Genomic DNA, 13,000 nt, shown 5'->3' on the forward strand with positions numbered 1-13,000 from the left:
TATAAACACACACACACACACACACACAGAAAATTGTAATTGTCAGGATGGTCCGAAAGTCAGCCAAAACATATTTAGTCTCTTTGTGATTATGGAAACAAATTAACGTAATCAGAATATTGTACAAAAAATTACAATAATTGAAATAGCGAATGTTCACGAAAAACTCAGAATAATCTACAATAGTATATATAATTCTACAATATTGTAGATAGGTAAAGAACACTTCAGAATTTACAGAGAATTTGATAAATTAATTATCAGAGTAGCCACTATTTTTTAAATTTTCGTCTCTCGGCTTCTCCTGGTAAATATTCGTGATTTTTTCCGATTTATGAAAAAATTAACTGTTTTTGCGAAACCCACAGTTTTTTCACACATATTGTTGAAACAACATTTAATAATTTCGAATTGCAAGCCCCTCAAATTATAAAAAGTATGCGAACGATTTTAGGCGGTTTAATTAGAAAAAGCAGTTAAATTCTATCATTTCTAAATCGAAGCGCTAATAATTAAATGATTTTAATTCGATTTGGAGAATCGCGAAACTAGCATGATTTTAGATTAAGATTCCGAAAATGAGACAATGTCATAATGTTAAAAATGGAATATTTAAAGATTTGTATTATTTATAATTGAAAGAATTCAAAATTAAATAATTAAAGATTGAAACCTTTTAAATTTGAATAATTTTAAAATCAAAGCGATTAAAATTTGACAATGTAATATTGAAAACTAAATTGAATTTTTCAAATTCAAAGCTTCTGACATTCTAGAATTTTAAATTATTCTTAAATAATAAAATCTTAAATAAAAAATTTCAAAGTAAATAGTAATTACAAATGGGAAATGTTAAAAATGAAAAAATTCCTACTCCGGAACGTTAAAGCTGAAACAATGCGAACTTCATTTAAAACTGAAAAAAACTTTGGTCACCAAAAATTGTCATATTGAAACTTTTATACTCAAAACCTTTCTTAAAAATTTCAATCATTTGAAGTAAATTCAAATCGCTTAAAAATCATTAATTTTTAAATTGCTAATTATTATTTTTTTAAATTCAACCAAATACATTTTAATCGCAAAATTATAACCTATGAAAGGAAAACATTAAACACGTAGCTTTCATCATGAAAATTCAAGACTCTGAAGTTCTAACCACTTAAAATTACCGAAATGTTCAACTTACTGATGTATCATTTTCAGATAGTTGAATTTTCATCTTTTTATTTCAAACTCAATTATTAAGTTTTTAATTTTAAACCTTCCTTTAGAATTATTATGTATTCTAGAAATTTTCAAAGCAAATATTTTTCAATTAGAAATTAATTATTTGTTGAAATCTTAAACTATACTCAATTATATGTATATTTACATCTTTTAATATCAAATTTTAAAATAGATAATAGCGAAATAGTCCACAAGATGTGATTCTATCAAATCAAAAAAATGTAATATCTCTCCCGGCTTTATCCCGGTTCTCCCGGGTGGCTGGTGACACTGATGATTGTTCAAAAAAAATCCCAGTACACTGTAGACAACTCTACATGTATAATTCTATAAAATTCAGATCATAATTTATCTGAATCTGTTCTAAGACAATAAATTTCTTTTCAAGGCCTTTTTAGAGTTTGGGTTAGTATACAGTTTAGAACAGGTGTTATATAATGTAAATACAAAAGCTAATATTTATAATAAAAAGATAGGTTATCAATTCACTCAAAAAACATAAAAAATCCTACAACTTTCATGACTAACTACTAAAAGATATATGGTGTTCAAAAATAATTCGAGTTTTGAACTTAGCCGCTCGATTTCGAAACCGATCTAACTTAACATCAGCTTAGACCGGTTTGGAAAGTTCTGCATTCGATCACCTGAAGTAAAAAAGTTGAGTTATTTTTTCACACCACTGTAAAAGTTCTACCATGAGTATTGAGAGACTTTACCCTACCAAGCATTCGACTATGAGAATAGAATTTCGTATTAAAAGCTTAGGTAACTTTAACTTGATTTTTTAATACTGAATAAAAGCATTACAGGACTTCCCAAACCGATATTTTTAAGTTTTTGTATAACCTCATATTTTTGGACCACCCTATAATCCGTGCCTACTCAAACTGCGTTTTATGCAAAGTCAGCTATTTTATTTAACATCACATGTACACATAATACCTTTGTAGCTCGCAAGGATAGTGACTCACGAATAAATTTACACGTTTCGTTCTCAGTGAATAATGGTACTGACGCGCATAATTGTTTAAATATTTCTACGATTAACTTTATTGGAAGAGTTACGAGGGTTTAACTTCGCCAACTCTATGGGTAGATTGCATTAGATTCTTAGAAGAAATAGGAGACGTGTTGTTTTGTCTGATTTGTTACTATTTAGAAGCAATCGCAGTGCACATCGTATGTGCATGTAGAATTTATAGGAAACTTCGACCATCCTGTACACGGTGAGGGACATAGCGTTATTTCACCTTCAATTCGTAACCGGCACATTCCTATGCAATCAATAACTCAACGACTTAAATGTTAATAAATGCATCGTGAATGACGAGTGCATAGTTAAGAATTATCACACTTCATGACGATACTGCAAGTGTAAGATGATATAGATTGCGAGACAACACCAGTTTCATAAGTAAAAAACGTTTTTAGTGTAGAATTTAAAAATTCAACAAGTAAGAGAAATGGATGTTTTTTCAAAATTCTCTATCGCTTAAGTTTATCATTTGTAAGAATGTGCTTGTCACAATGAGTAATGTATAAAAATTGGTTGAACTTGCATTCAACTAGCTTTTGTTGGACTGTCGTCTGATCTCTCTGGATTTACGATCACTTGAATTACGTAACCAGGCTGGATCTTCGCCTCTTCGATGTGCATTTTATCACCCAGCAATTTTCCTCCAAAGAACCACCTCTGCCGTGACGATTCTAAACCCTCTTGACTCTGTTGACGAAATTTCAAAAACATTTTTAGCTTGGTACTTGGTTTATTCTCACTTATTAATGGCTTGCATGTTAATTAGGTGATTGGAGGTGTTCACGTATTATGTAACGCAATTTCACTCAATGTTTGACACCCCCCCCCCACCACCCAATTGCGTTACGTAATAATTGAACTGTCGTATATTATTAATCATTATTTTGAATATTGCATCAACCTCTCAGTTTCAACTAAATGCCCGCCCTAAAGATAACCCTACTTCTCTAAGTGCCCAATATCCCTAACTGCTCACCCAACTTAACAGAAGCTCTTAATCTATAAATGCTACCCCTTCCTGCCGAAAATCCCATCGTGCCTCCCTAACTGCACAGCCAGCCTACCTCCCTACTCAATCTCAATAAATGCTCTAACACCTTAACTACCCATCCTACTCCCTAATTTACCACTAATGTCCCTTATTCCAGACGCAAATTAAGTGGCCCGCTTAACCTCCTTAACTGCTTATCCAAACTTACTGCCTACCCAGCATTTCTGATTTCCCGCTGAACCTCCCCAATTTCTAACCTAACCTTATAACCCACCCAAACCAACTGTCCGCCCCACATCTCTCACTCGCCGCTTAACCTCTTTAAATGCCCAGTTTACCTCCTTAACTGTCCTTCTAACCTAACTGCCCACTGAACCATTTTTTATGGATGTTTTAGTTCGAGACAGTTCGGGATATGCTAAAGATTCAAATGCAGTATGGAAGAGAACTTAAAAATATTAATAAGTCATGTAAAATTTAGTTTATTCTAAATAAGTGAATTGATTAAAACTGGAAACTTAATAAAATATAATACAAAGTAATTACATTAATAAAAATATTCGAACACTACATCGAACATCCACGTTTATTTTTTATTTTTGCATATTGAATTATATGCTCTAAAATTAATACAGTAAAACCCGAGAGATAGGGCCCCAGAGTTTGTTCTGCCGAGATTTGACGCGATGTAGCAGGGATTACTGAGAGGAGCTGTGAGAGCGGGAAGTGCGCGGTGCTCACTCACACTTGACTGTTTACATTCGGAGTGGACCTTTTTCTGGGGATTTAGGTCCAAGGTCAGCCTCAAAACCCGTACTCGCTCTAGGGTTCATTGTACTAATGCCAGTATAGTGTATAAAAATGTTTTTTTTTTAGAATTTATATTTCAAAAAGATAAATGTGCCGACATTTCAAATTCCTATTTACGCCGTGCCCATTCCGCCACACATTGAGGAAAAAACAGTAACCGTGGACAGATCTTTTTTTTTAATAGAAGCTTCTTGAATTTCAAAAAGATTTGTGTGATTAGATTTTTTAAAATGGTTTAAAAATTTGTTCTTTAGCAATGAAGTTGGGACAACTTCCAGTACGTAAAAATGATTTAAAAACATTGTTATTGTATTATAAACAAATTAATAAATAAAAGTCATTTTTTAATGTTGGCAATGTTTAGCTTATTAAAATTAATATATTTTGTATCAAATGCGAGAGAAATGAATGTTTCATTACAATCAATTAAGAATAGGTGCTTTTTGGTACCTGTTTAAACAATTTTTATAAAAAAATTCACGACTTGGTGTCTTTGTAATGAATTGACTCAATTTCTGTTTACGGAATCAACTAAGTATGTCTTTTCGATGACCCTTTACTATGATACTTTACAAATCGACAACAATCATTCATTCCTTAAACAATTTTTATGAATAAATTTACATTTTGGACATTTTTCAATTAATAGGCTCAATTTTTGTTCACGGAATCAACTAAGGATGTCTTTTCGATTGCACTTTGCTATAATACTTTGCAAGTTGTTAACAATTATTCACTATTTAAATAATTTCTATGAACCTATTCACAGTTTGACGATTTTTTATTCAAAATGCTTAATTTTTGCCTACGGAATCAACTAGGGATGACTGTTTGTATATTAACAATAATGATTCATTATTTAAACCATTTTTATAAACAAATTCACAGTTGCAATAAATGGCCTATGACAAAGTCACCGAACGCGTCCTCCGGTTGCGGATAGAGGGTTCCTGTACCAAGGGTTTCTGCTGAATATGGTTACAAAAATAAATAGGCAGTCGCGGACAATTGTACAACGGTGGTTCCGAAGGAATTAACCCCCAAGCGGAGGTGTGAAAACCGTGCCGAAAGCTGAATGGCACCTGGATGAGGTGTCTAGACACTAAGACCAACCACGAGCAGGCATCCAATAGAGGAAGAGCGATGCTTTATGACACAAGGTTTCTCTAAAGCTTAAAGATCTGGCTGAAATGGATGACGAGTTTCGTGGACATTTTTCCGGACAATCCGACCTCTGGGCTATCAATTATTGTGTGTATAATGCAGCGATAGCTTTGGCCGATGCGAGCCGTGAAACAAAAACAAAGCCCAAAAGACGAATGCATCAACTTGCCATAAAGATAGCCTGGGCAAGACAGTACGCGTACCGCATTCAGTGTGTGACTACGTCATATCTGGCAGGAATTTTACCGCCAAGGTTCGAAAGTTAACGCGCGAACTCCGGACCCTTTATCACACACTTAACAAGTTAAAGATGCTGACTATCAGGCAGCATATTGTTGAGAGACTACGGATATATCACTTGTCTGAACACACTGTATAAGATATTCACAGCTATCTCGAATGATAGGATTGTTCGGGCAATTGAACCGGTGTGGCACGAAATGTGACCTATCGATGACCTGAATTAATTATCGGAAAGCTTTCGATTCGACCTCCCATAGACTTATCGGCTGTCTTTTGAAAAACTTAAAGGTTCATCCGCAAATTGTTAGGTGCATAGAGAGATTGATGCCGCTTTGGAAAACCAGATTTAACATCTTATCTGAAAAAAATCGTGTGACCGCTAACAAGGTCACCTTTCAGAGAGGTGTCTTTCAGGGCGACACCATAAGCCCACTCCTCTTTCGCCTTACATTATTGCCACTATCTCTAGCATTTCGCCATTCCGACGGGTAATTTGTGCGGCAAACCCGCAGATCGAAAGTACAAAGTCACTCATGTGTTTTACATGGACGATCTTAAGATTTATGCTAAAAACAAAGAACAATTACATCTAGCTTTAGGGATTGTCGAACGATATGCTAAAGAAATAGGAATGGAATTTGGGTTCGGCAAATGGCCAAGGTTTATTTATAGTGAGGAAAACTTAATGGCATCCCTGAAGATCCTGAGCTCGTTGATCGAAGCGCTATACGACATATTTGCGCTGGAGAGACTTATACATACCTGGGCGTGCCACAGAGCCGCATTCACGTTGTGACATCTAAAAAGGATACACTCCGAAGCAGATACAAACGTCTCATCCGGCAAATTTGGTCTTCCGAACTGTCGGCGAGGAAGAAAGTATCAGCAATGAACATGCTTGCCGTCCCCATGGGACTCTATTCATTTGGAGTAGTTTCATTGACGAAGAACGAGCTCAGATCCCTTGAAATCGGGACAAGAAAGGTTATGCACATGAACAAAAGCATGCATCTTAAGTCTTCTGTTCCGCGAATGTGCATCTCACGCCTTCAAGGTGATCGCGGAATATTTAGCCTTGAATGTCTTCACAACAGGATTATTCTAAGTACAGAACACTGAGTCGCAAAAGGTAAAGACCCTCTTCTTAAAATGGTCAGGAATCACGAACAAGTGGGCAAAGGAGTGTTTCTATACAAAGCAGCGGAGGAGGTTGCTGAAACACTCGAACTTAACTTCAGTATTAGCAGTGAGCAAAATGCATCAAATCTTATTTATCTCGAGTACTCACTCCTGAAAGCCCGGATTAAGAAAGCACAAGAGAAAAACTTTCGTGAACAGCTCCTCGATAAGAGGATGTACCGCTTCTTCCACGGAAATGTGGAGGATCAGTCAATGTCGTGGGAGCTAACGTTTGCTTCCCTTAAATAGCCCGGATTGAAGTCTGGTACGGAGGGTTTCATTTTGGCATGCCAAAAAGGTGTCATTTCCACCGTAACATACCGTCCAGATATTTTGTGCCAAGACATTCCCGATGATAGCTGCAGGGCGTGCCATGCACACCCCGAGCATTTAACTCACATACTATCTAGTTGTCCAACTCACGCGGGAACGACCTACATCTAAAGGCACAATGCGGCACTAAGAGGGCTTTATAACCATCTCTGTCACTCTTACGGCATTAACCTTAATATCGCTCCTCTAAATGGTCCTAGGGAAATCGGGTCAATTGTCGAGAATGGGAAGTGACGCATATACTGGAACTTTATATTCTTGACAATTGTTTCTGTTGCACACTCGAGGTCAGACATGGTTCTTTCTGACTTTGAGAAGCGAACCATGTTCGATATCAAATTTTCAGCACCAGCTGACATTAACACATTCTGTTAACTAATCGTCCTTATCATCAGAGCTCTTGGAGGTGCCAAGCTTTCACTCGTAACTAGCCTGAAAAGCATCCCTGCGTGTCAACAATATGCTAGAACACTTGCGGGAAAAATTCAGAAGGCGGTTGTCCTTGGGTCACTCCGTGTTCTTAGGGTGCACGAGGCTTTTGCTGGATCGTCGTATTGATTCCTTTACAGACTGTAACCATCTATCTCACGGTTTTGAGACGTGGTTGTGGCTGAAATTTTACCGCGATTTCGCTGGAAGCGGGTGCAATTTTTCAGATTAGCACCCGCTCCCGGCGAAATCCTGCGGTTGTCCTTATGGTAAATTTTTAATTATACAATAAATATGAGAGTTTCAGCAAACTTATGAAAGCGTTCGTGGTGAATCGCTTTCCCAATAGCTAAAACTTGTCAAATGATGTAAAAGTGTCTGAGTAATTGATTGCTCAAACCAATTGTTTTCAATATTGTGTTGTAATTTTTAAAGATTTTCTGGCCATGTTTCCGTCATTCATATAAACACTTCCCTGTTTTACTGTATCCACGATTAAGCCTAGCTGAGTGTAAATATCCTTCTGAATGTACACCTTTCCTTTATTCAATATCTTTATATTCATCTAATCAACAGGCCCACTGTTTAAAAGATCAGCAATACGCAATACAACGAATACTACGTGAATACTACGTGAGTTTATTGGATTGAGAAGCAATCGAAGTTCTCAATCGGCAAAGACACAAAATGCATTTGTTTTTAAAAATTGTTTAAATAATGAATAATTTTGGTCAATTTTCGAAGTATCATGGAAAAGAGTCATCGGAAAGACATCCCTAGTTGATTCCGTAAACAAAAATTGAGCCTATTCATTAAAAAATTGTCAAACTGTGAATTTGTGTATAAAAATGTTTTAAACTATCAATAATAGTCGTCAATATGCAAAGTATCATAGTAAAGATTGGAAAGACCTAACTAGTTGATTCCGTAAACAAAAATTTCTCCTATTCATTTAAAAGTCGCCAAGCTGTGAATTTCGTAATAAAATTTGTTTAAACAATTACCAAAACGCATCTACTCTTAATTAATGGTAATGAAACATTAATTTCTTTCACATTGTAAATAAAATATATTAATTTCACTGAGCTCAACATTGCCAATCCAAGAATATGTTTTAAGATGCGACATCTTGATGTGACGAAGCACGCCTTCAAATACTTCTAAATAAACGGGGTAATTCAATTTTCTTCATGAAAACGGAAAGAAAACAAAGCTACCATTGGCATTTTGTGCCAAATGCAAGAACATCTCTGTCAAAAATCCAGGAAAATTATTTATATATATACCAAAAGGTGAGAAACGAAAAAAATTGTACAAAACGTTTGGGCGTGACACGTGCCCTAAATCTTTAACATCAACAGTATATTGTTGCGAAAATCATTCCAACGATAAGTAAATATTTTTATTTTGAACAGAAAAACATAAAAAAGGTTTTTTTTTTATAACATAAAACTCGTAATTGACTTATGTTGAACGGCGTTTTATATACGAGGTGCCGGGAAATATGTGATATAACCTTGCAAAACCAGATTGTTTCTTTACGCAACAATTATTAGAAAATAATTACAAATTTTATAACAACTTCATAGAGGTGTTCATAAAAGCATCCATAAAAAAGTGAGATTACGTTTTCTGAATGCAATATTGCATATATGTTACGATACGCCTGAAGCAATCATAATTATAAATTAATAAATGAAATGAATAAATCGTTAAAATTATTCATCCCATTTACTTATTACATTCTCATCAGAGAAGGTATTTGTCATAAGGACAACCGCAGGATTTCGCCGGGAGAAGGTGCTAATATGGAAAATTACACCCGCTCACAGCGAAATCGCGGTAAAATTTCAGTCACAACCACGTCTCACGACCGTGAGATAGATGGTAACAGTCTGTAAATGAATCAATACGACGATCCAGCAAAAGCCTCGTGCACCCTAAGAACACGGAGTGGCCCAAGGACAACCGCCTTCTGAATTTTTCCCGCAAGTGATCTAGCATATTGTTGACACGCAGGGATGCTTTTCAGGCTATTTACGAGTGAAAGCTTGGCACCTCCAAGAGCTCCGATGATAAGGACGATTAGTTTAACAGAATATTCCGGGTACAATCGTTAAAACTCCCTTATAAAGTCTCTACACCTCGGTCTTTTCATTCTCCTTGGCTATGATGTTCTTGTCAGCTGGTGCTGACTGACCTCGAGTGTGCAACAGAAACAATTGTCGAGAATATAAAGTTCCAGTATATGCGTCACTTCCCATTCTCGACAATTGACCCGATTTCCCTAGGAGCATTTAGAGGAGTGATATTAAGGTTAATGCCGTAAGAGTGACAGATATGGTTATAAAACACTCTTAGTGCCGCATTGTGCCTTTAGATGTAGGTCGTTCCCGCGTGAGTTGGACAACTAGATAGTATGTGAGCTAAATGCTCGGGGTGGGCATGGCACGCCTGCAGCTATCATCAGGAATGTCTTGGCTCAAAATGTAGCGACGGTATGTTAAGGTGGAAATGACACCGCCTTAACATGCAAAAATAAAACCCTCCGTACCAGACTTCAATCCGGGAGATTTAAGGAAAGCAAACGTTAGCTCACAAGACATTGACTGATCCTTCACATTTCTGTGGAAGATACCGTGAATCCTCTTATCAAGGAGCTGTTCACGAAAGTTTTTCTCTTGTGCTTTCTTAATCCGGACTTTCAGGAGTGAATACTCGAGATACATAAGATTTGATGCATTTTGTTCACCCCTAATACTGAAGTTAAGTCCGAGTATTTCAGCAGCCTCTTCCGCTACTTTGTACACAAACGCTCCTTTGCCCACTTCTTCGTGATTTCTGACCATTTTAAGAAGAGGGTCTCTTCCATTTGTAACTCTATGTGCTGTACCCAGAATAATCCTGTTGTGAAGACATTCCAGACTCAATATTCCGCGACCACCTTGACGGCGTGAGATGTACAGTCGAGGCACGGAAGACTTAAGATGCATGCTTTTGTTCATGTGCATAAACTTTCTTGTCCGATAGCAAGGGATCTAAGCTCGTTCTTCGTCCATGGAACTACTCCAAATGAATAGAGTACTACCGGGACGGCAAGCATGTTCTTTGCAGATACTTTGTTCCTCGCCGACAGTTCGGAAGACCAAATCTGTCGGATGAGACATTTGTATCTGCTTCGAAGAGTATCCTTAATAGATAGCACATCATGAATGCGGCTCTGTGGCATGTCCAGGTATGTATAAGTCTACATCTAGCTCCCTAGAGCTAGATGTAGTTGCTCTTTGTTTTTAGCATAGATCTTAAGATCGTCCATGTAAAATACATGAGTGACCTTGTACTTTCGAACTGCAGGTTTGTCGCACAAGTACCCGTCGGAATGGCGAAGTGCTAGAGATAATGGCAATAATGTAAGGCAAAAGAGGAGTGGGCTCATGGTGTCACACGATTTTTTCCAGGTGAGATAGTAAATCTGGTTTTCCAAAGCGGCATCAATCTCTCTATGCGCCTAACTATTTGCGGATGAACCTTTAAGATTTCCAAACGACAGATGATAAGACTATGGGAGGTCGAATCCAAAGCTTTCCGATAATCAATCCAGGCCATCGATAGGTCACGATGGTAGAATGGTGCATCTTTACAGACACATCTATCGATGAGCAGGTTCTCCCGACATCCGGCTACGCCTTTCTTTGAGCCTCGTTGTTCATACATTTCTTGCCACACAGGTTCAATTGCCCGAACAATCATATCATTTAGTATAGATGTGAATATCTTATAAAGTGTGTTCAGACAAGTTATTGGCCTGTAATTCTTCGGGTCAGCTAAGTTGACTATATTCGTCAGGAGTATTGTGCGCCCTTTCACCAACCACTCCGGAATCGGCTCTTCCGACTTCAAATATGAGGTGAAAATACGGGCCAAATGCTGATGGGTTGAAGAAAACTTCTTCCACCAGAAGGTTTTGATACAATCTGATCCCGGTGCGGAATAGCTCTTCATCCCTCTTAATACTTTTTTCACCTCCTCGGTAGTGATGGGTGGGCATTCTTTATCAGGTGTTATGAGGGCATCACATAACTCCTTGAAGCTATTTATATTTTCTGAGTCTTCGTCCAGTTTATGCTGCACTTCGTAGACTTCTCTCCAAAATACTTCGTCCTCGTCTGGTTTGGGTGGGTGTTCGACAGTAACTGGAGGGTCCTGGAAGATTCGAGATGGGTTAGCGAGAAACTGTTAATTTTCTCTGACCCACCTCTCCCTCCGCTCTAGACATCTCTTAGCGTCAGATAGTATCCATATTCTCTCAACAATATGCTGCCTGATGGTCAGCAGCTTTGACTTGTTAAGTGTGTGATAACGGGTCCGGAGTCCGCGCGCGAACTTTCGAACCTTAGCGGTAAAATGCCTGCCAGATGTGATGTAGTCAATCACACACTGAATGCGGGACGCGTACTGACTTGCCCAGCCTATCTTTATGGCAAGTTGATGCATTCGTCTTTTGGTCTTATGATCAACCGTTGGTTTTGTTTTACGATTCGCATCGGCCAAAGCTCTCGCTGCTTTATACACACAATAATTGATAGCCCAGAGGTCAGATTCTCCGGAAAAATGTCCACGAAGCTCGTCATCCATTTCAGCCAGATCTTTAGGCTTGAGAGAAACCTTGGTGCTGATGTTTCTCCGGGTCGTAAAGCATCGCTCTTGCTCTATTGAATGCCTGCCCGTAGTTGGTCTTACTGTCGCCTCTCTTTCTCTGTTGCCGGCTTGTTCTAGCTGTGTTAGAGTAGGCATTCCGCTTACATATCCCCTTTTTCGGAGTAGTTCAGCATGGTTTCGCAGTCGTTGCTGTGAAAAGTGCGATAGCTCCGGGTGTTTCTCGCACCACAGAGCATGCAGCCGTGGCATGTAACCCCGTCCAGGGGCCACACTCGCATCGTAGCACTCTAGCAAGCCGTGATTCAGTCGCTCCGTTCACCCAAAGGTCGCGAGATCCCGCCGTTCCATCGCATTAAATCCATTTTCATTGGCTCCCCCAGCTCTAGATTGGTCGGCATTGTTGGCCGACCCATTGTCGGGAGCCCTGCGAGTTCTATTGTTTTGAACGGCACTTACTACAACTATGTTTGGTGTTGTCATTGTTGTTCCCACGAGAAGCTAGGGAAAGGGGTTCGTCCATCCTTGTAGAGCCCCGAATGCAAGGATAAGGCTATGTACTCTGAGAGGTTGCCCGGTATCCCAGAGTCACCGTTCTAGACACCTCACCCAGGTGCCATTCAGTTTTCGGCACGGTTTTCACACCTCCGCTTGGGGGTTAATTCCTTCGGGACCACTTCTGGACATTTGTCCGCGACTGCCTATTTATTTTTAACCATACTCAGCAGAAACCCTTGGTACAGGGACCCTCTATCCGCAACCCGAGGACGCGTTCGGTGGCTTTGTCATATTCCCTTCGCTTTGATTCTAGAGGAATTAAAACCGAATATATATATATATATATATATAAAGCAGATAATACAATTACAAATGCTATTTCAAGTAATAACCAGTAATCTGAAGGTATACTGGTCGAAGTACCATTT

At 38.2% G+C, this 13,000-nt stretch overlaps 1 protein-coding gene across 6 annotated transcripts in view; it reads right to left on the minus strand.

Annotated features, from left to right (window-relative positions):
* Positions 1 to 13,000, minus strand: part of LOC117174079 (ubiquitin domain-containing protein 1) — a 305,357-nt gene that overhangs the window by 236,964 nt on the left and 55,393 nt on the right. Inside the window, exon 4 of one of the 6 annotated variants that reach the window (XM_033362756.1) lies at positions 2,021 to 2,956. The exons of the other annotated variants lie outside the window; for them this stretch is intronic. Coding sequence (XP_033218647.1) covers positions 2,795 to 2,956 — 162 coding nt within the window. The 3' untranslated portion in view covers positions 2,021 to 2,794. Of the gene's footprint in view, positions 1 to 2,020; positions 2,957 to 13,000 lie in introns of those variants that run through there. 6 annotated transcript variants of the gene reach the window in all.

Source organism: Belonocnema kinseyi, chromosome 6 (genome assembly GCF_010883055.1).
Source record: "Belonocnema kinseyi isolate 2016_QV_RU_SX_M_011 chromosome 6, B_treatae_v1, whole genome shotgun sequence".
In the NCBI taxonomy this organism is placed as follows: Eukaryota; Metazoa; Arthropoda; class Insecta; order Hymenoptera; family Cynipidae; genus Belonocnema; species Belonocnema kinseyi.